Consider the following 27,190-nt stretch of genomic DNA (forward strand, 5'->3'; position numbering starts at 1 on the left):
CGGAGATATTGAAACTGCGCGCCCCGAGGCGTCTATATTTCTCTCTCACAATGCAGATAAATCAGAGTTATCTCCGAGAGTCGATACTTTGTGTATACGGCGCTACCAGAAATTTATACCGCTCATTTATCGCGGCCGCTTCTAACGAGCAAGAGCCTTAGACGATTCGACAGGCAGAGCGTGTCTCGGCCTACCTTGTACGTCATCCGTTGCCCGTTCGTTCGGTTTTTAACCAAGTGTGTTAATCGTCCGTTTAATTCGAGGCTACCACTGTACTTCTATGTGTACTCACGGATTATACGGAGTGCATAATGCGAGCATTTTAAGACCGGGAAAATATCTTAAACCGTGTATCGCCGCACTTAGCTTCGGCATGTCGACCGGCCCCGTTAATTTCACTAATTAAGTTAGCGACCGACCGCCCTGTTTGCTCCCTGCCCTCCCCTCCGCTTTCCCCGCCCCACTCTTATAAGCGTTATTTATACTTTTTTTGCGTATTAATTTCTGGTCTTCTTATTTTTCGCTCGACTTCCTCCGCTATTTTCGCTCTCCGCCTCGCGTCGGCGAGCGTAAATATTTCCGCTTATTTCTTATTTGAAAAACATCCTGTATGCATCTTCTTCGATTTTAGATTTTATATTATCGAGTTACGCAAAAATTCATGGACAGCAAAAAGAAAGGCAGTAAATTCTAATAAATATTTGAACGTAAATATCCGCGCGACGGTACATCAGCAAAAATTCTGCAACATCGTTTCGAAATCGCATAAACTTGAATGAAAAAGTAACGACCGTCATCAATATGATAAAGTTGTAATTAATTATCGGATACCGTCCTATGCCTTCGTGATTTATGCGAATATCTGCGTGCAATCACGATATTCGCTTCTAATCCCTCTCGCAGGGTTTTAAACCTGTGCGTGTGCGTGTGTATTACTTAGCGTTGAATTCCAGAAGCCACAACCCGCGAATCTCTCGATGGTGACGGATGAGCCTCGTACAAACAAGACGACGGGTAACAAAGTATGCATGTCTCGTTGCGCGTTGTAAATCACATCGTGTTTACCAGGCTTTGCTCTCTTCGATTCTTCCACCACGTCGGCTTAATCCGTTCGGTTAATCATGAGAAATCGCTGCCACCACGAAGCACTATTCTGCTGTGTCGCTGACTTTCGTGTATAGGGTGTTTCAAGTTGAAAATTTTAGAATTAGAAGTAAAATGAATAATGTATTTCAGAAATCTCAGCTTTAGAGATCATACGTTTCTTTCTAGATAAAGAGTCTTTCTCGATTATGTCTTTCGTTCGTCTTTGAGGGTTTGAAAAATTTGCGAAAATCTTCGAACTTGAGATGCGACATCCTGTATATCGCAGGGTAGGTTCTCGACGTGGGACGTTTATTCTCCCGTGGCTCGCGCTTTTAATGCCCAGATGACAAATATGTCGTATTTAACGATATTTATGCGCGGATCACACATCAGCTTCCGCTCACAGGACCGGGGATTATCTTGTCCGCGAGAAATATCGCTTTCGCCGTTTGTCACCGGTGCCGACCTGCCACCGCGACGCGCGGCGCTTGATATTAAGTTACGTTTGCGGCCACCGAAAATTGAGAGAGGCGACTAAGGATGCCTGTCGTATATCAAATGCGTCTTTAAATAATTGCACGTTTTGTCTCGCGAGAGATGCTTCACTTTTCTGCTTCTTTTGCGATTAAAATAACAATTAGATTGCGCAACTTTAATTTTATATCCAAGCACTAAAGAAAAATTTCAAGACCGCTTGATGTTAAGAAAATTGATTTTAAGGATTTTTTCAGCTTCGAAAATTTTGGGAGGGAAAAAAATATTTGATATATCTATTTTAAATGTTTTTTTTTTAGTTTTAAACTGCACAAGGTTGCGACAAGTCGATCCTGGTCCTCTAACATGAGTTATTCTCGCGCGTTGTGTGCTCGGCGTGGAGGCTGCGATGAAACGGTAACACGAGAAACCGGACCTTACTTTGTGCACTTTGTGTGTGTGCGCGCGCGTGGATGTGTACGTGTGATAGCCCACTACCACTTGCCGTTTTGCTGATTTCCATAGAGATAAAAGTGCGCTACTGCGGGTCGGGTATGCAAAATTCTAATCGCTATAAAAATGCACGACGAGCGTCGACATAAAGTGTCCCCTCGAATTAGCGTTAAAGCAACCTGAAAAGAGGCCTTAAATTCGTGAACTCTCGGTTTTGCGCCGTAAAGAGAAGAATGACGGAAGTTTGATCGAAGCTCAGGTGCGGCGATTTATGCGAACGAAAACTTGTTCCGCTGTATTACCGTTATATCCTGCACCGAACGCTCCGTACAAGAATGCATATTATTTTTTTATTTATTGCCTTCGTGAAATTATAGGCTACGACGTGAATATTTATGCACGAGACGTGCGTTTTGATTTATTGACAGTAGATTGTTGAAAGAATCGAGATATATGGCTGTCGGTTTACTCAACTATGTGCTAGCTATACGAAACTAATAATTTTCAATCTAAGTAAGTTATACGGACGGCTAAATATACGGCCGGCTGATTAATTTGGCTTCGAAATTGTATAATTACTGGAAATATATTCGATAATTAGAGAAAATTCGGCATTTAAGATGCAAACGAGACGATACAGCATGGGAATCCTTAATGAAAAGGTCGCTACGGGCGACCAATAGAAGAGAGTGATATAACGACCGTATGTCTTCTTTAACTAACGTATCGAAGATATTTCGACACACATACAGCCTACTAGTGTGGTCAGGTAATAAGTTATGCAATTTTATGTGCGCGTTTAAACGATAAATCCTCACATATCTAAACTTTTTTTTTTTACTTTTCTATCACGATTTTCCATTACGGACGCTAATTATCTCATCATTAACTAACTCCAGTGCTTATCCCATTTACTCCGACGCCTTTTGCGGCAATGTCGCTCGTGCGGCACGCAAAGAGCAAGTACGGACGCGCATGCATCCGAGGTGTATTACGCGCGTAATAAATATCGAGCGCGGTGACAGGACAATCCTTACCTACTACCACCACGTGGCCGAAGACCTGATCGTTGGACGACGACACGTGGGAACAGTTCCAGCGATGATGCCTGAACTGGTGCCGGCACTCGCGCAGACCCAGCGCGGCGCCCTCGCCCACCGCCGGCATCGCCTGCGGCGATTTCCGGCACAGCTCGCGCTGACCTTTCGTCAATCCGGGGATGCGGCTGCAGATAGCCGCGCTGACCACCATCGCTCCGACCACCCTGAAACAAAGAGAGTTGTCGTTAAAAGGAGAAAAAAAAATCATTGACAGAAAAAACATAAATGTATATTGCGTAATAAGTAATTTTGAATTTTTCAAATCTGTTTTTTTTTCGTCAGGCAAAGCAGAGTTTGCCATGTAAATGAAATAATCACTTGTCGAAGTTGTAATCAAATATCACGATTTTTTCAACGTGCTGCGTAAAAAACAATAACATTATCTATTGGAAAAGCCGAAATCATTTATTGCGCAATCCGACAGTTAAGAATTGTGTGTTTCTCCACAACAAAGAAGTACAAGTGTTATACATGTCACGTGTTAGAATGTTGGACTTTAAATATAAAAAAATAACGAAAAGACAAGAACATATTGAGTGAAAGAATAAATAGAAAGCTTAGATTTTCTAAATCGTTCAGGTAAATATCAGTTGGTAGGCGGTTGTCGTTTGTTGCGTGGTAGATTTGGTATTCACGCGGAAAGGGATTCTGGATCCGGCATAGAGCGGATCATATTAAAAATTTCACGGCCATCCATCTCGAACGTTCTTATTTCGACATTTTGACGAGCAGGCTGCAAACTGAGCGATTAACAGGTGCTAAAACCGATCCGACGACAAGCTGAAACTTGATATCCTCAGCCTCCTACTGGTCCATTGCGTAATTTATATCCCATAACGCGAGCGTGTCTCTCTCGAGTATTCTCACGGGGCGTCTATTCGTATTTAAATTCTCTTTCAAGAGAACTAGACGGGGAAACGAGTACTTCGGATCGTTTTAAAAGTGACTCGTGGAATCGTATGGTCCATCCATCATCGAGAGAGTGAGAGAGAGAGAGTTATAAATACACCTTTCATCGAGCCACTTACGATTCTGTTATTCCTTCCTGATCAGCAATGAAATATTAAGGCGCTCCGAATATTCAGGGGTGAGTTATCAAGTCCCAAACCGGGAGGGGGGGAAGGAGGGAGAGTCATCGGGCCACGGGAGAGAGAAGGATCGCGGAGGAGAGGACGTAAGGTAGGCAGGTTGAATTTCTGAGAAGCATGAAATTGCGACGATTACGCCGCGTCCCCGGGGCGAGAGTTATTTGCATTGGAATGCATCGCGCCGCTCTCGCGGTGGCCGCCGAATCTCCTCCGTGGCCACGTGGTGGTGGGACAATCTACAGGGTGTCCCGCGACGACGAACGTGAGAAGAAGAAGAAGGGGAGGTCCGGCGTGCCGCGTGAAAGCGAGTCGACTCGCCTAAAGGAATCGCCTAAAGGGGGAGGGTTGGAGGGGGGGGGGGAGGCCGCTTGTCTCGTCGTTTTTTCGCGTGGTATAAACGAGGAAGGAAGACGCAAGGGGGGGGGGACCCTCGAAGGATTTCGCGCGCGTATTCGTGATTCGCCGTTGACGGGAAGATGCGATCGCGCATGCGAGTGGCTTGACGAGGTGAAAAAAGACGATGGTCCACGTCGTTTCTCATAATACGAGAGACGGTGAGATTCTCATTCCTCCATCCCGTGCGTTTAGTCTCAGTCTGCGCTGACATTGCTTTAATACAATGTCAGGATTGGTTAGAGAGGCGAGCGATTCGCAGAAAAGTCTCCGACGGTAACCGTTGCGCGAAGGCGGCGTTAAACGTTGGCGATTACGTCCTCCTGGTTAATTACGCGCTCTCGGTGCATCGCTCGTTAGCCTTAATTAGACGTGAGTTACGTCACGACGACGCCTCGAAGGCATGTCACGGACGGACAGGTGATAGCGGTTACCCATTTGTCTTCATTCCTCGTTACATAGTTAAAATGCACTTTATCACGATTACGCACGCGTCATTTGTTACAGCATTCCTTTTGACGCAAATCGGATTAACGACGCGGTGGTTATTCTGCGATTTTTATACCGCAGGGAGGCGCAGCTTTTACAGATACATTTTAATCGCAAATTGTTATACATTTATATTATTATATTTAATTTTAGATTATACGTCGAGCGTTGAAAAATGTTGGAAAAGTTTGTGCAGCCGCGTCTGGTGTTTAGTATGCTGGCCGGGTAAAAGAGAACAACAGTCTCGCATATACGCGCTCAGCAGCAATCCACACGTAGCCATTAGCGCGTAATGTATAACATTATACCCGTCTCATACGGAGGCTAATGGTGCGCTATTTGCAACAGGGTACCGCAGCACCGCTCGCCACCGACCGTTAAAGTCGCTGTCGAGATAGTTTCAATTATGCACCGCTCACCTTGATATTTACAAATTTTCATCATACTCGTTAGAATTCGTTAGCACAATATTTGCGTTTGAAATACGTTTTTGCAGCAAGCGTATTTACAGTGAAGCTGCATTGAAAAAATTGACGAGGACGCCACGACAGCGCTTTGCTCAGACACAATATCGATCTGTTTTTATCTTGCAATTAGTTAAAGATATCTTGGCGTGCGATTTCTTGCGTGATTATCGTGATCGGTATACGTTCTCGGTCATTTAGGATTACCCAATTTGCTCTAATAGCGACATCGAGCGGATTAGAGAGTTCGACGGAGAATCGAGAGTACGAAATGTCAGAAAAATAGGGAAATTGAGGAAAATGATCGGTCTCGCGTTTACGATATACTGTGTAATAAGCCGATGAAAAGCTGCTGTTAAAATACCTTCATCGATAGCGTACGTGTATAGAAAGTACGTAAAACTCTATATTTTTTTTCGTGAAAAATTGTACCAATCTGTGATGCCAAAGAACCTATCAAGTATTATTAGTTTCAATTAAGGTACTTTCTCGAAGCTAATTTTCGAGTATAAAGTATCTCCGCGCTTGTGTTTGTAGCTGATGTATAATCAGCAGTATAATCTTTGCAACAGCCTAACACTTCAATCTAGTTTGAAAACTTCCTCGTGCACTTCCCGGTACACCGGCCGATCTTTACGCTGCTCGCCTCGATTTCTCATTGGCATTTTTCGGCTGGATGAATCACGATCCGATGATTCATCTGCAGCCGCAACGCGGTTGCGATTTTTGAGGCGAACTTTGCGCGGTTAACCGCGGAAATGAAAATGCAGATCTTCCTAGATGATATTAAGATACAAAAAGAATCGGATACGGATGAATCATTGAAGAGTGGCAAATTGTATTTAAACAGATGCAAATTAAAAGTTTGGAGAATCCGAAATGATAGAAAGGCGAAGTAACCGTAATAGAAGTTTTGATCTGGCTGTCACTTTTACTCTTGGAAATGTAAGTGGTTTGGCTTGACACAAATCCCTCGAGTGATCTGCGGCACTAGAAGTATTTGTTAATGTTGGGTTGCACGGTAGATTATACGGGGATTGACGTAGAGAGAGAGAGAGAGAGAGAGACGCATAGTGGAGATACGGGAATATCAGTAGTGCTCGTGCCTCGGCACTTCGCTCTGCTTCGATGATATCTCGATAGCGATCGCGGCGTATGACACCGCGGGGGTTCCGCGGCTGAGAATCTTGACTATATAATACGATGCCGTGTCGCTTCGCTTGCCCGAATAACTGTAAATCTTCGTAATGCTTTGCGCGATTATATAGATAGCATCTGCGAAATGCTCATCCACTACCTGTGCAAAAACGGAAATGGCACAGATCGGATCTCGCTGTTTCCGTGAAAGATTGCTGGACATCTCGACGGCAAGGAATAAAATTAAGTTGAAGTAAAAATATAAAAATACGTCCAATTGATGAATAAATAAAAAATTATAATTTTATATTAATAACTATTGTATACAAAGCTGTGCATTAATGTGCTGATAATAGGTCGTCACTGTTTTTTCAAGCTTTGCATGCATTGTAGAGAGATATTCGCGAGGCGTGGATAAATACCATTTGCGTGATCAATTGCGTTTATCGCAAGGTATACTTAGTTAGAAAGAGGGAGAACGAGGCAGTAGCGAGCTAAATAATTACAGAGGTCGGTACATGCGTGTCTATGTCTCAAGACCTCAATGGCTGATTGTGGGTAAAATCCAGCAAGCTCGGGCTTAATTAACGCGATTACATCGAGAATCGTTCATTGTCCACAACACTGCTTTCGCACGCAGATCGCATGCATTTTCAAATATTTGCCGAATTAATCGTGATAATTATATATATATATGCTAGTCGATCGAGCGAATGTGACACTGCAAAATGTTCAACGAGATCAAATTAAAGAGTTCTTGTATCATTGATGATTATGTAATATCTGTTCGTCTCGTCGATATAAATTTAATAATCATTACGAAGTTATTAAAAAGAAATAATTACTTATCATTTCACAATCTTACAACTGTCATTACTTCAATAGAGAAAAGCACAGTTTCAAGACATTTAGCAAGAATAACGTAACCTTTCCAAAGTGTAAAGTTAAAATCACATATTCGCTAGAATTCACACGTTTCTTCGCGCGTTTCTGATTCCATGTGTCTCTATCGACCATCGCGTGCTCGATGGAGAGAAAAAGCGCTTCGTAAATTGCACGTTAGCGGCTTCGCGAGGCGACGCGTCGTTTCGTCATCGAGTGTTCCGCCGAGCGTGCGCCAGCAATGAAGCCTATGCATCATCCCCTTATCTAGTCCGCAGATTCACGACTCGCGATGGCAGGTACGTGAGGCGTAGTGGAATCTCCGTCGCATCGCGAGTGCGACTCCACGTGCGAGAATGTGAAATAACGTACGGTATGTGTCATGCGTGTGTAATGAGATTGATTACCTGAAAACATTCATCTTAACTTCTTTCAATTTTAAATCAACGCGAGAGGTCTCTTTGTGAGATCGGTAAGAGTTGAAATCGAGAGTTAACATTCGACATGTTTGAAAAATTCAGCGTCACCCGCTGTTTCACTCGCGAGTGAACGTTTCCACCGCGCGACGCTACATCACCGATTGTCATTCCGACAGAATTCGTTCAACCTCGCGGTCGGAATGAACGTGGTCGCTCGTTGTTGCTTTGTCCGTCCGTCCGTCAGTCTCAAGGCGTCGAGATGTCCGTCGCCGTGTGGGTCCGATGGGTCCACAATGTGGACGTTTATCCGATGTCAAATCTTCGAGACACTTTCTTACATGGAGACACCTCGGCCGGAAGAATACGAGTTCACAATGTAACATACTCCCGCAGCTTTCTTTACCGGCGAGATTTTAGCTCGACGGTCCATAGCGAATGGGTTTCGAGCACTCGATATGCCGTGACTAATCGAAAATGCCGGAGGGGTGCCCACAGGAGCGGATTTATATCTTCCGGAGTTCTTGAACGTTATTCGAATAAAATTTGTCACAAAAAATCGGCAAAAAATCAACAGCGATGACTTTCTAGCAATTGTATCAATTTATGATTCTGATATTGAAATAATTTTTTTTCTATCATCCGGCATATTTTTTGATTTTTATCGAAGTATGTCCTCCACACTTGTGCGGATCATGGCCTATTTTTTTTATCGTAGCGTAGACTGTAAATACGCCCCTGTGTGCCCACGGCGTCGTTGGGATAGGTCTGACTCGTCTCTCGTTGCACAACAATAGTGCCCACCGCGATGATATTCAAACTGCTTTCGCTCTGGTTACGATGACTACTTCGTCCCGAGATTCGATACGCCTATTCTCGTTCTTGCTACGGAATTAAACGCGCATCATGGACGTGACTCACAATGTTTATTGGGTCGATCCCGCGACAGAATGATTCCTCGAGGTCTATCGAATCGAGTCATCGGCGAATCATCGATAATCGCGTCTCGATAGATTCCTGATTTTCCCAGGTGAATCAAAGCTTTTTTTATACGTACACGACGGCACAAAAAGATGAATATTGTTCACCGGAGGAAGTGAAGCGAGAATTGTGAAATTAATGTTCACTCAGCTCTTGTAATTATCTAGAAAATTATTTCACATAAAACAGAGTATAGATTTTTCCTAATCACCTCGCATTTGTATGTCACGATCGAATTTATCACGACGTCTCTTGTTGCTCCTTTTTCATTTCCTTATCCTTAAACCGGACAGGTTCTTATCTTAATACGCCAATTTAGCCGCTATATTTCATCATATCGATTGCGTTTAACAAGCGGTATAACGACTCGCCTATATATCGAACTCGGCTTCCTCGTGCGGGATCCTTTCGCGATGATTTACAGTGCTCGTTCTCGGGAAAGTTGAGAAGGAAGCGGGAAACGTACTCGCGACGATTTCTTACGATAGCCATAACCGGAGGAGTCACGCTTTTCCGATGATATTACGACGATTCGCGTTCAGCCTCGTCTTATCCGGCGGCGATAAGTCGCGACGGACGGATACGACTTGATCTCGGCGCGATTCAATACGCGTGTCCACTTTGCATTGCATGCGCGCGATACGCATAGATAAGGATTAAGGACTTACTAAGTGGCCTCTCGTGAACGTGTGTCGTGCACGCGTGGGCCGGTGCGTTCCCATTGAGCCGCATGTGTTATTTAGTGGCCAACTCGCGCGCAGGTACACGCTTTTATACGCGGCGCGGCGAATTCTATTGCTTCGTATCTAATTCCCGTATTTATGGCGCGCTTATTGAATCTTCCGAGGTTTCCTGCGTATCATCTTGCGTATAGCTTGCGTAACACATGCCAGAACGGCTAATAATTGATAATTGAATACAGGTATCCGATCATTGTTGGAATAATGATCAGATATCAACGAGCGAAAAATTATAAGATAAAATTGTTGCTGTTTCATGAATCACTTTCATTACAATGCCGTTCGTATCTACACCGTGTTATTACGGCGGACATGCATTTTTGACGCGTGCCTCGATGCGTTATCTCGAATTCCGGCGTTCCAACGTGATTTCATCCCGCGCGATGCCCGCGCTTCGAGACGCGTGTAGGTTGTTCCGACGCACATGAAGAATCAAAGACACTTCACCTTCCATTAGCATTGAATGCGAATTAAATTAACTCTCCGATAGCAAATTCTTTTGGATACGAGAGGGGGGTGGGGGGAAATGAGAACGAGAAGAAGCAACACGATCGAATAACGAACGATAAAAATTTTTTTCGTTCGTGTAGCGAACATCACATTTATCGATAAACTTTTCGCGTTTTGATGGTCGACCGTCTTTTTTTCTTCGTCCCGATCTTTCGCCTAAACAGTGCTTCTGCATCATTCTTTATTTTTCTCGCATATTTCGCACACCATACACAACTTTATAGCCACCTTCATCTTCTCGTTGCACCCTACACGTAATACGATCTCCGACGTACTAATTATATCAGCGCGGTGGTCCGACGATTCTTCACTAATTGCACGCTTGGTATGGGATTATTAATCGATACTTTTTTAATTGGCTGCTCCCATGCGTTCAAGTGTGTTCACGTGAGACGTACGTTTCTACAGTTGTTATTAAAGTTGCTATTAAATGCCTCATTGTCGATTACGTTGAAAATGATTTATATTGCGTTTAGTGCCTTAACGTTTCTGCTATACTAAATTTATATGTTTTTAATTTATTATAGAGGATTCTAGGAAATTTTCTATCGAATTGTATAATAAGCAATTTTGTATTTTTTAATAAGTAGTGTTATTATTTTTAAGCAGCACGTCTTTACAACTTTGATAAACCGATGTTTAATTTGTCTTAATTAAGCTGCGCTCTGCCCGATAAAAAAAGCAGCAGACAAATTTATTTAAGTAGATAGAGAAACCCGAAATTGCTTATTACACAACCCAGTATTTTGAGGCAGATTGCGTAGAGCATTTTTATCTAAGTTATAGAGAAACCTTTCGTTCTAATGGTCTCGTTTCTCAGCCTGAAATAAATGTCTGTTCCCGGAAAACATCCCATTGTGCGGCGCGCGAGAAACGAAAGAAACCTGTCGAACTGTGTTCGCGTTCTCGAACGCTCGAGCAGTTCCTCGTGTTTTGACCCTGGAATTACTGTCGGGCACAACGCACGTTCCATAGAGGTTTAACTGATCCTAGAGGGAGAAAGGGAGAGAGAGAGAGAGAGAGAAAGAAACCAGCGCCTATACTTAGTCAGAGCTAATTAAAAGGATCCATCGTCGGACTCGAAGGGCGTGAGATAAGATCGGCGTTGACGCCACGTGAGAAACGTTGTCGTCGGCCCAATGGCGACCTTTCTCAGGGTAGGTGAGAAATTTTGCGGCATTTCACATAAATCTTATCGCCGTCTCGCCTGTCTTGCGGATCGACACGAGATATCGACGGGATGTGGCGTACATTACAGCCGGCCGTTGTCCACAACGAGATAACGGCGGAGTAATTTAACCTTTAAGCTTCGAAACACGATTTGATAAAATCGTGAAATCGTTTAATTGAAAGCTTTCCAGTTTGGAAATTTATCGGACTAATTTGGAATATAAAAAAATTCAATTCTCGATTTCGGAAGTCCTGAAGTTTCCTTTGTTCGGCTATTCGGATTAGAAGAAAGCGGCGGGTGAAGAAGTAAAAACGAGAGAAGAGGATATGAGTTGGCGAAAAAGGGAGCGGTTCGTATAATTTTGCGATATTATCTGGGCGCGAACATATCTGTACCGCAGAACGTGGAATGATCCGCGCGGATTCCCACGCACGCAGCGGCGAGCACGTCCAATTTCGGGGCCGGTCGGGTTAAATGTTAACACGGGAATTATGCTAATCGTCGAGGTGCCCTCGCCATTGGGACATTCGTCATCCGTCGCGGTTTTTCGGGCCGCTTTTTGCGGTACGCGCGCGTACGAAGGTGGTCCAGAAAGAGAGACGTATTTGAAAGTCTAATTTTTTTTACGATTTTCATGCCCGAGAGATCGAGATTCTCCTCCCCATAAAGCCATCTCGTCCGTCTCACTTAGTCTTTGTTTTTACTCTCGGTGCTGGGGCACGCACACCGAATTCGTCTTCTATTCTGCTTTGTTATTCCGCGTGTAGTAGGAATAATTTTTGTAACTTGGATTATATTGTAAGACCGCGAGAGAGAGAGAGAGAGATTGATTTACGTGAAATTCTATTCGGTATTATAATTATTATTTCCTCAACGTTTTATCACATTATGCGAGATAAAATTGATGTGAACTTTGTGGGAGTACGCGAATATGAATATGCAAATTAATACCGTTAAGTAATTTTCTTTCATCGAGAAATCTATGAGCGCGGACGAGCGCGGTGGAAAAAAAAACTTACTCCCACATAGGTATGCTGCGCAGTGGATGATACTACGAGAGCGGGCGGAGTCGTCGCGAGCGATCGCCGGAAATTCATAACTTAGCATCAGGCCGACGAAAGAGGATTAATCGGCAAAAATACGAGACGAGGCTTGTAGCGGCGATGGCGCCGGGTAGAACGGGCGTGTTTAGCTGAAATATAATTTTGCGCGGATTAGCGTGGGACTGTAAATTCGCGCTTGGAAATCGCGCGCCAGTGCAATCTGGTCACCGATCGTGTCGCGATAATGTGCACGGACCACGCCCTTGAAAACGATGTATCTGACATTTCACCTGGGATGAAAACGCGGCGGGGACGTTCCCGTGCGATTTCTCTTCCTGGCGCGTCCAAAATCGGCACGGCCGATACAAGTGATTTCGTTAATCTTCTTTTTTTTTCCTTTCTCGCACAGAAATACGCGCGCGCGCGCCCTGCGAATTGAAATTCTTTTCTTCGTCGTGACGGCCTAGGTGGATTCCGCCGTCTTTGTCGCCGGTTAGAAACCAGTTTGGAACTTTGTAATTCATACGTTCGCAAGTGATGTATGTACCGCTTCTGCGAAACGGCATCGTGCCTGCTTATTTCGCGATGAGGTCAACCTTGCGAGGTTGCACGATAAATCGGTGGACGATTACGACGGCTATACATCAACGAGTTATTTTAAAACTATTAAATTCGAAATAATTTATCAAAGGCAAGGTTGAAGTTGCGCGCGTATTGATGAATGGTCCATTATCTTCCATTCTAAAGAAAAACGTGCGGAACAACGGTTCATTATCTTGTGTGAAATCGAGCTTAGATAAAAACCGCGATAGAGTATCCATTATGCCGATTTTTTCCCGTATCGCCGCGCGAAGCCGCGGTGTAGAACTTGAGTTGATTACAGGTCGGAATCGGGCGGCGGGGACATTCGTACTAACTTGCGATAAATGCCGTTTAAGCGGTACTCGTGCGCGCCCGCACGTAGGAAGAGAGAAGGAGAGGAAAGTCTCCTTCGTGTATCGCGATGTGCAGCAAGTGTGTCCCTCTCCGCGGTGGGCGTTTCTCCCGATGATCAGAGTGGGAGAGGGTGGGTGGAGGAACGATATAGGAAGAGAGAGGGACAGCGAAAAAAAGAGACGGACAGAGGAGAGAAGCGATTCAATTTATGTCTCGACAATGCAGCTTTGTCTCGCCAAGTTATCATACATGAAACCTATATACATAATCCCGTGTATCGGGCGCATTATCATATCATAGCTGCGCATTAAAGTACCGGTCCCTCCCTGTCCCCCCCCCTCTCTCTCCCTCCCGTTGGAATCGAGAGAGGCGCCTATGTTTATGCGATCGGCAAAAGAAATTGTGGGTCGTCTCATCGATCGAACGCGCCCCGACGGGCGAGGTACGAGACGGGTTTCGCAAAGTATCTTTGATGTGCGATTCGCGCCGACACTTCCGCTACGCCCAGCGCAGAACGTATGCAAAGTTCCGAAAACGTTATACTCGGAATCATCGAGACACGCTACTTTCTCAAAGAGTTGCCGTATTGTTCAATAAACATTAGTCTTCAAACTTCCCGAAATATCTGAGCACGGCAATATATCTTCGTGAAGCGTTTTTCTTTTTTTTTTTTTTTTTTTAATTTTCTTATCATTCGGATTTCATTGTACGAGATCTATTGTTCTATTGTCAGCGAGAGAGAATATTAAAGTCGTTCGTATAGGCGACACGCGCGGCAGCGCGCCGGTCGAATTCTGCAAGTCACTTCTCGCGAGACTCGAGGCGCAGAGATCGTCGGCGGAACGACGCGAAATTGTTGGGGACGGGAGGAGGATGCGGGGGACAGCACCAGCAAGCACCTCAATGACAGGGGAGATTTCTCAATCAATCCAGAGCGTATCTCGCGCGAGACTCTCGAGGGACTTGAAAATCCGACGCATTGACGGGATAATTACACGCACGTAGGCCGCGCGGTAGTGGTACATTCGTCTGTCAGACTCTCGCAGAAAAAGAAGGAAGAGAGAGGGACGAAGGAAGACGAAGAGGACGCTTGGTAGCGTTCTCGTGCTACCGCTGGATCCGCCTCTGGCCACCCACGACGATCAACGTGAAATGACGATGATCGGTTTAACCTCCGCGCGAACGTCCGCGAATATTTCCATTTGCATAATGGAAACTTGTACGCGCGTCGCGGGTGCGAATTCATTCGCTTCGCTGCAATGTGCGAATCCGCAGCGGAACTACGCTCAGGCTACTTCGTAGACGTTCACGCGGGATTTAGTCGGCGCGTTTTATGGCGCATTCAAAGTATTAAAAGCCACAACGTACTACCGGTAAAGATTTATATATACACAAATATATAATTTTAACTTTATAATTAATTTCGAGTTATAATAACCTGTTTATTTGTAGAAAATGTAATGTTGTCTCGTAGTCTTGTATGAAAAAATACGTAGGCAATATGATGTTTTAGGATAAGCAGCTTGAAATCCCGTTTGCAGATTTATTTCGGCAGGTTCCACGAAATTGTAATCGATGCGCGAATGTGGGCAGGGTCGATTGTTTATTAAGATTGGCTCGGTGACGAATGCGTCGTGTCGCATAATATGTGGGACAGCGAATAAACCACGGTGGCGAGTAGAGTCTCGCCCGTATGCGCGCGGGCACACTCTTACGATGCGTATAAATGCGTACATGCTTCATGCCAATGTGCTTTACAGCTTACGGCGCGCCGACGTGCTCGAGGGAACGCGATAAAGCCGAAGGTTCGAGTTTAACGAAGCGCTTAATTCAAGGCGCGACCTTTATTGCCGATCGGAGGACGTTGTGCCTCCTCGCCTCGTCTCGAATCGGCAACGAAACAAGTCCGGATCAAGTGTGCGTGTCCTTTGGTACTCGCGGGAATAAAACAAACGCGGCGAGAAGAAGTAGGCGAGCGGTGGAGAAAGTGAAAGCGCCGTCTGTAGGAAATCAACTTTGATAAAAATATTTCCGTGCGCGAGGCATATCGTATTTATGATTAATAGCAGCGCTGAGTCGATGATAACCACGGCGATATGATTAATCCTCTTTTCCACTTGTAGAATATCCCCGCGCAGAACACAATTTCTCTAAAAACTTTGAGGTGATGTATTTTCTGTTGAAAAAACAATCGTCTTGTCAAATCCGACGTACGGCTGATTCGGAAGCGGGTCACGTTAATCCGCGGGCCGTTTTGTAGAAGAATAGGTACAGCGGAGCGCGCGTATGCCGGTCGTATCGCAGAAATGACTCATGTGAATAACTCGGTGTCCCGATAGCGATCAGCTCATTAAAGTCCCGCGGCGGAGACCGAAATGCGGCTTACCGGAATATAACCGGGATACGTACGAAACACGGATGAGAAGGAGCCCGCGGACTGCGGCTCGAGAGCGGGATAAAACTCGGAGCTGCCGCTCGCACACATGTGTACGCGATAGAGTATGATGGCGGTAGATAAATAGATAGCGCGGAGGAGTAACGGAGGTCACGGGTCTGACATTTCGGAACGCGTGTTCGGAAGAGATACACTCGAGAGCGACGTGGGCTCTCGACGCGCCGGCAGGTAGATTTAGATAGCAGCAGAACTCGTTAACGTTCTCGTTTTTATACGGCATTGTACGAGCGAACGTGAACCCCGGATTCCGTTAATTTTCCCCCATTTTCTCCATTGTCTTAATTTTGTTGTTAAGCGTCTCGCAAAATCAGAGGATAAAAATTCACGCGCTACGAAATTCTATCTAACAACTTTATTTACCGAAACGCGCAAGTGCAATCGGAACAGAAGCTGTCCGGGAAATAGCAGTGTGCGTCGATAAATGCGCTAGTAACGGTAAAACGATCCGGCCGATCGCTAAACGATGTGATATTCCCGGAATACTATTAGCGGTCGAGAAGTGGCGAGGAAAAGTAGTCGGCGAGATACTCCCGGGACGACTTTTACGTATTATAAATATGTCTCGACGGCTATCGCGAGTGCGGCTACTCCGCCAGCGAGAGAGCCGCGTGAGAAATCAGCCGTGATAGAAGATGGAACATCGATGTTGCACGGCATTGGAATTTGATTTACGATGATGCAGGGGACTTTAATCGACAACCCCTATCGCGGTCGATAGCATGCTGATTGCGCGGTAGGGAGCGGCGTGAAACGGCAATGCCTTTAATGATTTCCACGTTTCGACTTTATAGGAAGGAGCGATACGCGCCAGCATGCTATACGCGAATTCCGGTGACGCGATAGACGCAAAGTTCCCGGTTAAAACGGCGCAGTTAAACGCGCGACTTTAAAAGCATCTCCGGATCTCCGAGCCATTGCGGTTTAAAAGGTCCGAGCCAGTCGACCGCGAGAAAGACGCGTGATCCGGCATAATCTCCTGGCACGGTTTTATTGATAAAATTTATTTCCATCGATGGAAAAAAATCGCCGGAGAAAAATCGTCGGGGATAACGAGACGCGAAGAAGCGAGAGAGAATTCAAATAGCATAATCTTTTTCTTTTTTTTTCAAAATAATTATTACTATTACATATTATTATATATTATTTAGTTGCTAAAATAATGATTAACTTTCGTTCCATCGACTTATTAATTACTCAGATTATTAATTACTCGCGTATCGAAACAAACATGACCATTATTTTACGGGCGGAGAAATCGAAAACTACTACTTCGTAGGGGTTATCGAGATCGTTAACGCAGGCAATCTTCGGGATCTGATCTCTCGGCAGGCAGGTAATGCCAAAGGTATCTCTGTAGGAAGGCCTCGACACCCGGAGAGGTGGCGAAAATCTCAAGCCTGGCGCCTGAAGATTTATTGGGCGGCTCCCCCGTTCATCCTTCTTACATGAAACTGTAAACGGTCGCTGCGATACAAAATTGGCTGTCGGAAAGGATAACGGAAGGAATCCTTTAAGCACAAATGTCAAAATTATTAGAGCCGTATTTTTTTAACCAGTATACTTTCACCATTTTTTTTCGCACATCGGTTTGCAATCTTCAAAATTAATTAGATCGTAATCGCGCCGGCACGAATACAGTTTGTGGTAAAACTCACTTTAATTTTATGAAACGCAAAAAGTCAGAAAAGTAGCAGGCCGAGCACATGTGCATTCGGCCGAAGGTGTGTTATTACCGTAAGCGGTCGCGCAAACAAACGAAAATAGCCGTAAAACTGCCGTAAAATGGCCGCGCCGGTTCAAATCGGTAATGACCGGCTGTCGATGTAATTACGACGGATTAAAGTTAATTAGATTTGGCGCACTTAACGGTCGCGCCAGAGATAGTACGCTTCGCCGTTCGTGCTCGCTCGCTCGTTCGTTCGTTCGACAGTGTCTGTCGTAATAAACGGTGATAATTATAATGAAAGCGCGGATTATAGTGATTATCCGGTGGCGCGCGAGCATTCTCTCTATCCGGCATAATCGGGATAAGCGTGTTTGCGCCTCCGAGTCGAGTCACTTTCAGGCAGTTTGAATATATTAAACTTTTGTCACCTGAAGAAGAGGATCGATCGTGCGACGTGCCATCCGCGACGACAGGCGAGAACACGCTCTCGCTCGCGCTTCCGCGTGATAAGATACGCGCGAATAAGGGCGACTGTCAGCAAGGTCGATATCGTCCTTTTGCCGAAGCCGACTGGCGGAGGATCTAGGATCGAAGCTGCCGGTCCTCCGCCAGTGATTTCGCTGGAACGCGCCATTAGCATAATTTTCTATGAATTTGTAATCGGCCGAGACGAGTGCCGATACTTTTCATGCTAAACGAAAATAGATATTCGATCGATTTTTCCGTCCGCACGGTGTAATTTGCACAGAGTATCTCGCGCTCTCATATACTAATCGAAATATCGTGTAAATAATGAGGCTTAAGTTTTATCAGGCCGCGTTGCTCGCCGTTGATGCGCGCAGGTAGCGTGTAATTATAACATCCTCCTGACTGATTATTGGCCGCTTATTTTTGGTCCAATGTTACACGCACGGTCCGCCGTAGCGAGATACTTAAGCGTTCGCCAGTTTAAATGTAAATAGCTCCGTCTACCTGGCAAATTGCTCATGGCTGATCATATACCATCCGGAATGAAGAAACACGCCCTACGCGCGCGGTTCTCCCCTCGTTCGGCATCGTCTCTAGCGTGAGTGCGAAGAAAGAACGCGATTCTTTTTTTCGAGAGGAAGGAGGGGAGGAGGGGGGAGCCGTCCGAGTTGCTCTCGTCAGTCCGTAGGGATCGTACCTTGGTGGCGCGAGGTCATTCATGGTGTGGAAGTGGGAGGGGGGGGGGGCAGCCCCATTACCCTTCCGCGTATCCTATGAATTTTTAATGAAATTTCTAATGGGCACGGCGCTATACTTTGCGTGCACAAAAAGCTACCGTAAGGATCCCGCGCGGTGTTATTTTCTAGCGTCTCGACATCTTGATCGTGTGCCGACTTTGATTACGATTGTGTGATTATATGTGATTAATCGTGGCCTCATGATCGCCTTCGATCCCCGGGCGATGTAATTGCTCGCGAGTTCGTCACGTTGACGCGTTATCCTTGACTCGCCTCGATCGACTGGAAATCGTTTATGCAACCGGGATATACTCATCGCGGGCGTGAACGCGAGTTGTCATTCGTTAACGTCTGTACGTGACGAGACGGATGTAATAAAGACATGGATGATGATTGCAACGCGCGACTCTTTATGATGATGATGATGATGATTTCCAGAAGAAGGCTGGAAATTTCTATTGGCTCTTAAACCGCGAACAAAATTAACATTTGATCTTTTATTCGAAAATAGTGTTTAGAAATAATCCGGGATTGGATAAAAATATTTAGCAAAAAGAGCATTTAACGTTACGAATGTCTAACCGCTGTCATCAACATTTTTTTCCGACATTTGGTTGGGCGGAACGATTAATGACCGACTTCGCGTCGCCGCCCACGCCTATGAATTTTCTCCTACGCTTGGCAGGGACAAACTGATTTTACGAGGTTTCCGAGGTAACGTCGAAGTTAATATCAACGGCAGCTACCGCTTGCGTTTAAGGCGACGATTTATTTAGAGGCGCGTACCGGCCTTTCTGCGGGTGCAATCAATTCGAGTCGCGAGCGCGATCGCGCGCACGGCGAATACCGCGGCATTTTTCATGCCGACTATCGACTTGGCTCTCGGCTCCACGACTCAGGCACTTAGAGATATTTTAATGCCGCTTTGTGTGTACCCTTGCCCACCTTTCCCTCCCGGAGAACGAGCCCTTTATATAACCGCGACTCTTCGTTTCGCCCTTTGTCTCTCTTTCCTTCGCTTCTCTCGTTATGTCTCCTTCGGCCGACGTCTCCGGACTACTGGTTATTTTAATTGGATCTTCGTCGAAACTTTTTCGCCCTCACCCTGTCTCGTCGTCTCCTCCGCCTCCCTCGAATGCTCCCTTCTCTCTCTCTCTCGCGATTCCCCGAACACGCTTCGATACGACCGTATCGGTTTTTGTGCGCGGCGCGTTGTCTTAAGAGATTCCACGGGAGAATCGATCGGCACGACGCGCAGAATTCGATATGCCTCGTGGAAGGAACACCTCCTTCGAGGACTCTCATACTTGGCATCCTTCCGAGCGGATAGGCATGTTACTCGTGTTTTTACCATTCGACAGTCTACAGAGACGCTATTTTTTCCGATTCGGAACAATGCATGTGTTTGATAAATAAATAAAAGAGAAAAGCGGCTTAATGCGGCTCAATGAATAAAATATGAAGCAGAAATATCTACGGGAGAGGCGGAATTGCGCGTCGCTCGTCTTTCGCGACAGATTTGTCATATCTGCATTGCGAAAGCGCGCAATGAAGATCCTACTGCGCGCGCGCTGTTACGCTGACCGCGAAAGTGGGTAGTTTTATGACTCGGAGAACGACCGCGATAAGTTTCTACGCGGCATTCAAGGAGAGACGAGGCGCGAATGGATGCGAGAATCGTGTCGTGTTTGACGCACCGACGGCAAATCGTCGCTACTTATATTTTCATTACACATTCACGGCTCGCCAGAAATTTATTCCCCGATCTCACTGCCAGCTTCTCTAATAAGGGAAGCCATTTAATTGATAAAAATTAAGTTTAACGTCTTTGTAAATCGCAGAGAGTTCGCGACGTTTATTTGCGCCAGCATTGCATCGAATCAAATTTAATTTAATCGTAATGAATAAAAATAATTATGCCCAATTTGCTACACTTTTGTTCTTCTGCACGCCAATGGTTAACAACTTTGATTGAATTCAATGCTGCGCGAACAAATTCTTTTCAAGTTTGTTTGACAGGGACTATTTAATTCTCGAATTCTTAGCATTGGTCAGCTCTTTGTGGTATCGTCGATGGCCGATGTTGAGTCAGCGCAAATACATGTTACACGTCGCTTTTTGTAACCATTAACTCCTATAGTGGCTGTGCAGGTCTTTATCCGCGCCCAGAATAGCGCCGAGACCGAGGGAGGTTCTTTCGCAAAGCCTCTCTTTCTCCCCCGGCGATCGGCGTGCACCTGTGTGCATCGACCGTAATAAGCGCCGGTGCGACCGCCATCGGCACAGGCTAGGATGAAGACAGAACTCTACTACCGATCCGAACTCCAATGGTATTACCACTATTCTCGCCGCGGGAGGGCCCGGGTACGGGGCCCGGGCTTACCTTAACACCGTCGGATCTTAATTTAATACCCTCTCGTTCTCTCGTTCTCCTTCTCTCTGTGAGCGGTGCGACAGACCGGCTTTGGCTGCGGCTCGATGCGTCGATGCGCCTCGTACGAGTGCAGCGTGTAAACCGCGGGGAAATATATTGTGTTAAACAGATACTAAATTGTTTCGCGTCCCGGAGGCTTTCGTCGAGGATCATCGAGCACGCCGCACGAGATGGGGCCCGGCGTAATTGAATCAGCGAGACTGAATCCGGCGAAACACGCCGACCCCCGTCTCGTACGTGTAATTGCGCGTCGACTGCCGTTTCGCCGCGGATTCATTACAGTTAAATTGCGCGCGTCGATTAATCGCGACGTCGACCGATACATTAAACAAATAGCTTTAATGGGGCTGAGGAAGGCGGGGAGAAGGCGGGCGCGCCACGTTAAAGGATCCAGCGGACCGGGACGAAAAAAAAAGATACACGTGAATCGTCACGCATGACGATCGCGAACGACGTGTAACCATTATCATAAACATATTAAATCCGATCCACGGTGCGCCAGCGGGAACGTTCCCCCGGCTCGGCCTCCGGGTCGCAACGTGATCGTTCAATTTCCACGCCATCGCGCCGGAAGACAAACGATCGGCGATTCTCGTGCGCCGCGCCGCGGATCGCCTGTTTGCGCCGATAGAATCCGACATGTGTTCCGATGTCGCGCGCGCGCGCGCGAGATCTTCGCGCGCCGGAAAGTGACACGCATGCCTACTGGTGCTTACAATGTACGAGTCTTTCACAGCTATTTGTAAACGTCAAGGGGTGTCTCGAGCGCATGGCCGCGCTTCTTTTCAAAAACCGGTCGTCTCGCAGGAGCGTTGTGCGGCTTCGGATAGGGATGGAAATCAAAGCCTTCGGCTCGGAGCATCGATTCAAATTGGCTTCAGATTTATATCGATCCAAACTGATTCGCATGAATTTCTAATATCGCTGTAGAAAAGAAGCGGAAGCTTCTTTTTAATTATTTAAATTAATATTGAAAAATATTAAGTATTATCGCCCAATTATTTTGAATATAGACCTCTATGTTAAAATTGATTATTTCCAAATCGCAAATCGACTTCCTATTTCTAACGTGTGTGGACATGGAGTAACGAGGATATCTCGCTCAGGGCAACACGATACAATCTCTCCGTGATCGATGAGGACCCTTTCACACCTGCACATTACGCTTCCCGCGTACGATCACTTGGAAATCGTAATTTAGATTAATACCCGGCGTTCCGTTAAGTATCGCGCGTTTAAGCTGGGACGCACTTTTATTAATAGGATTTCGAGCCGCGATAGATTGTGATGAATGGCCGTCAGTTGCGTCGGGAGATTATTATCTTTCTAATCTCCGTGCAGCGTTTGAGGTCTTGTAACGTAGGCCGCGCATTATGATCAATTCAACGATGCTGCATTGTGATGCGGTCGGAACGTTGACTTCTTGGTTGTCTCTTTAAGCAGTCTCTAACAGCGAAAGCAGCAATCATTTTGGACAGGAAAAAATTGAAGCCTTTGCAATTTGTTGTGCGATAATCTGTACTGAATACAAGAAAAAAAAGAGCACACCGAGGTCGTTATCTGGAAACGTGCGATGCGCCGTCTTCAAGTTCAGATGATTTCCGCCAGAACGGCGATTACTTTTTTAATCAGCTAAGAAACTGTCATGTCACATTTTCTGATGGTAGATGCGATATCTGCGCGAGGACACGATTTGCAGCAATGTTTGTCGCTCACCACTCTGTCTCGCGTCATTAATTTCTGATAATCTATAACGTAGTCAGCGAGACGACAGACTCCATGTCGGACAAAATGCGTCAAAATATTGCACTTGTTAAAGACATTTCAGTCGAACACTTCGCTCCGTCACTTATTTTCCGCTTCGGCAACAACTGCCGATTACTTTGTCAAAAGTTTTTTAAACTGCTATCGGATTGCTTATCGCCATCGTGAAATTATGCAGCTGTATATCTTAGGTACGCAATTATGTACGTGGAATTAAACTTAACTCAGTCGTTCCCTCACTCCGTCGCCGTGATTTTATTCCCGTCGAATGCGCGGGATGGGTTCGGCCAATCGCGTCGGGACGGCACGATCTCGTTTCCGCCGCGCGACGATAGTTCGATCGGCCTCGATCCGCCGCGTCGGGCCGCTTCATTCATCCACTTAGCGTGCTCATTACGCGGCCCGATAGCGGAGCGCGGCTCGTAAAACGCAACGAGCACTCTCCACGACTGTTTCGTACGGATATAACATTAAATTCGGTCAGTCCGCAATCACGCGTTACGCACTGCATTACATAAACGTTTTCGTTTCGTTCGGCGTCCGTAATTAGTTTTGAATGACGGCCGTTCTTGTGCATATTAAATCATTAGCGTGTTTATATAACCAGGTATTAAATTACGGCGGAAATTCCAATCACTTCCATTAATCGCCATCGATTCTATCTAATTGAGCTCCATGGATTGTGATTCGAATCTATAATGTATCGATACTTTCTACCTGACACTTGTGCTAATAAGATACCTTTGAATGAATCGAAATATCGATACTTGAACAGTATCCTTACTTTCAACTGTGCTGATGATGCGTGCCGTATATTTTCTGTATCACAATAAAGTGGCGAAATGCAGAGCTTATTTTCGTTCCGACAATTCGCGGCCAATTTACTGCGCCGATCAAAGATCGCTGATTCGATATCAATCAGCGATCTCCTGAATTGTTCGGTCTCGCTGTTTGGAAAAAGATGATTAACGGCTTCTAAAGTGGCATATATCACAGGTGTCTAGCATAAAACGAAATTGTTAATATCGAAAGCGTCGAGCGCGTGTTGTTATTGCGTCATAAAAACGGTTATATATAACTTTTGAAGGAAAAGTTTAACCTTTATTTGATCTCGGAAGTTTTTATGTCTATTTTTTGCAAGAGGTGCAACAACGTTGCGCGCGTTTAAATTAATTACGGCCATACGGCCCGTCGGATGTTATCGCGAAGGCAGCGCGAACATTCGACTTTGACAAGGTGTGACGGGCTTTCAGCACGTGTCCGTGAGTCACGCGTGTTGCGACCTCGCGAGAATCTCCCTTCTGATCCGTGGCCCGTTTGCTCGTCTCTTCGGCGGATAGCAATCGCGGTCGATGTTGCTGTTTGCGAACAGATTTGAGCCTCGGGCGACTATCCGATTAACCTTTTCACTCGGAAAACGTTCGTGCAACACACGTTATCTCTCGGAGATCACCGACGGATAAAATGGAAATATATTGTTAGCTAAAGTCGATTGTTTGCTAAAGCTCTTCTCGCATCTTTGCATAACTCTTAATTTCTAAGAATTTATTTTTCATACCAATTTATATATCTATCGTTAATCTTATTTGTTACCCCTGATTCTGCTCTCACCTCGTTTGCCGTGGCTCCTGGATCTGCCCAAGAATGAGAAGGGCTATCGCGATTGTCGCGATATCACCGCGACGCATCTCTTACATCACAATCACCTTGTTGTTATTGAATGTACAAAAAGCGGATGTGCACGCGACAAAGTTTTACGCTTCCGCGACCAGCGGCAGCGGGTCGCGCGACAAATGAGCGGCGCTCACCGGAAGTTCGTCGTTCGGAAACCGGGACCGACCCCGTTCCGTTGTCGGATCCTGTGCGCGACTCGTCGCGCACGTTATCACTTGACAAATTCAATCTCTCAATGTATTTTACAATGTAAGGTGTTGCCTTTGGTGTTTACTCAACCACGGCGTCTCCTTTGAACAACGTCGTGAGAAGTTCTTCGTCACAGATTTCGGGTCACTATATCACTCCGAGTTCTCGTTAGCACCTCGTGGCGGCACAAAGCCGTACGCACGCGCGCGCGCGCGCACGTTCGCACCGGACAGGTGCGAAAGAGCCGAACTTACAGAGCCAACATTTGGATTTTCTAAAGTGTTTGCACGCTTAACATCCTCGTACCGCGACGGACCGCGCGGCGCGGAGTGTTTACGGTCCCCAAATATTCTTTTTCTCCGAGAGAGAGAGAGAGATTCTCTTTGCAGTAACTAAGCGGCCGCGAGAACGCACCGTCTCTCGTATACGTTGCCAATCGCGCGTACCGATCGCGTATCGCGTGCCACGGGTGGTGCTTCCATCAATGATAATTAAGACCGGACTCGCGGGAAGCTCGTGATCCGTGAATTCGATCAGCAGGCGGTTATGAAAAAGTAAAGTCGTTAAGCGCGTTCCTCTTCAAAGCGGACCACCGCGGTATCGATGGAATGTAATTTCAAGTAAGATTTACTCGATTCACCTTAATGAGGCGCGATCGAGGCCGGACGCGAGATGAACGGCGCGATCTGGCCGATTCGATCTTAGAAAGTCGGCTATCTTAATCCGACGTGAATGCCGTTTATCTGGAGGAGCCGTCAAATCGGTTATCCTAATGGGCGTCGATCGCGGAGTCAGCAAATAGACGACAATTAAAATGAAAACCAAGTAGCCATTATTATCAGCGCAGCGCGTACTTAATAATCGAGCGTATTTTACAATTGGCTCCTGATCGTCCGATCGCAGATACGCGATTCACGTGACGCGTTATCGCCGCGGAACGACGATCTTCTGTGGCCTCACGCGAGAGAACGTTGGCCGATTGTCATCGCAGTGGAGATCGTCGTCGCCATCGTCGTCGTCGTCGTCGTCGTCTTCTCGTTAACGATTTCGATGCGGAGAGAATTTATCAGCCGGCACATCGTCGTCGCACTGGCGCGCGCGAAACACCTAACGATCCTTTCCACCACCGGCGGAGATCACGCCGGCGAGATCGCGCAAACCGCAAAAACCGGTGATCGATCGTCCGGCAGTCACGAGAGAGACGTGTTCGTTGCGCATCGCGCCTCGCGGTTACTCTTCTTTTTTCCGTTGCCCGCTCCCGCTACTCGCTCGTACAGCCAGCGCGAAGAATTCCAGCGCTCAAAGAGCACCCTCCCGAGGAGAGAGAAGCCCCGCTACCGGTTCTTATTGTCTCGTTGTCTTATTGTTCCGCCGTGTCAGAGTCCTTTTGAATCCGTGCCTCGCCGCGAACAAAGCGGCGCAAAGAATATCCCTCGTGAAGCTCGTTTGCGCCACTTCCTGTCCGGTGTTCCCTTTTCGTACGATCGGTTCGATCCCGGTTCGGTGTCCGCGTGAGCGCGTCGCGCGATCGGCATTGGCAGCGGCGGACCGCTCGTCGATCAGCTCGCCCGTCTTATCGGCGTCCGGATCGATCGTTGTCGTTCTCGACCGTCTCGCGGCCAACAATGTGATCCAGGCTCCAGTAATCGATCGTTCGTACGCACCGCAGATCGACACTCTCGAAGGAAGCTGTCATCTTCCCTCACTCGTCACCGTGTCTCGAGACCGTGGCCCGCGGCACGTCGTTACTCATCGTCCGTTCGCACGCACAGGAGACGTCATTGCCTTCTCGTATCAGAGATCGATAAGCGCCTCTCTCGCGCGACGGAGGTTCGATCCGGGAATGCGCTCGCGCGAAACAAAGGCGGACGAGAGATACACTTTGTCGAGCGACTTTTTCAACGCGCAAGTGACTTGTCGAGATTCATCGCGATTGTCGATCCGACGTCCGTCGTGTCGCGTGCACGAAACACCGGCCGCGTGCGGGAACTGGAGCAGAGGGTAACTGTGCAAGGTGTGCGGTACAACTTGGTGCCCAAGGTAACCACCACCACCACCAGCACCACCACCATCGCCGTCACCACCACCACCACCACCACCACCACCACCACCACCACCACGACGACCAACGGCACCGCGATCGGCCGGCTATCGACGCCGCTGTGCGTTCCTGGCATGAGAAGCCCAGCCGGCCGGGCAGAGCCGGGCGGAGGGTTTACTGGCGGAGAGTTCGATGAGCAACGGTGCGTCGCGTGCACATGGGAATTTGAACGAGCGGGCGGAAAGTGAAGCGCACGCGGGCGCGCTCGCACGCTCGCTCGCTCGTGTTCGGTCGAGAGGAGGGCCCGCGATGGACTGGCCGCGGCCACAACCCGAGTCCTCCTACCTTTGGGATCAGGTCCCGCAGCCTCTACGATGTTACCTCTACGATCCTACCTCC

At 46.7% G+C, this 27,190-nt stretch overlaps 1 protein-coding gene across 3 annotated transcripts in view; it reads right to left on the reverse strand.

Annotated features, from left to right (window-relative positions):
* Wnt2 (Wnt oncogene analog 2) overlaps nucleotides 1–27,190 on the reverse strand; it is a 51,807-nt gene that overhangs the window by 17,668 nt on the left and 6,949 nt on the right. Inside the window, exons 1-2 of one of the 3 annotated variants that reach the window (XM_067354128.1) lie at nucleotides 24,499–26,802; nucleotides 3,051–3,277 (exon numbers count right to left, since the gene is read on the reverse strand). In XM_067354128.1, the coding sequence (XP_067210229.1) occupies nucleotides 3,051–3,277; nucleotides 24,499–24,575 (304 nt within the window). In that variant the 5' untranslated portion in view covers nucleotides 24,576–26,802. Of the gene's footprint in view, nucleotides 1–3,050; nucleotides 3,278–24,498; nucleotides 26,803–27,190 lie in introns of those variants that run through there. The other 2 variants (XM_012368935.2, XM_012368936.2) reach the window with 2 other exon arrangements.

This window comes from Linepithema humile, chromosome 4, assembly GCF_040581485.1.
Source record: "Linepithema humile isolate Giens D197 chromosome 4, Lhum_UNIL_v1.0, whole genome shotgun sequence".
NCBI lineage: Eukaryota > Metazoa > Arthropoda > Insecta > Hymenoptera > Formicidae > Linepithema > Linepithema humile.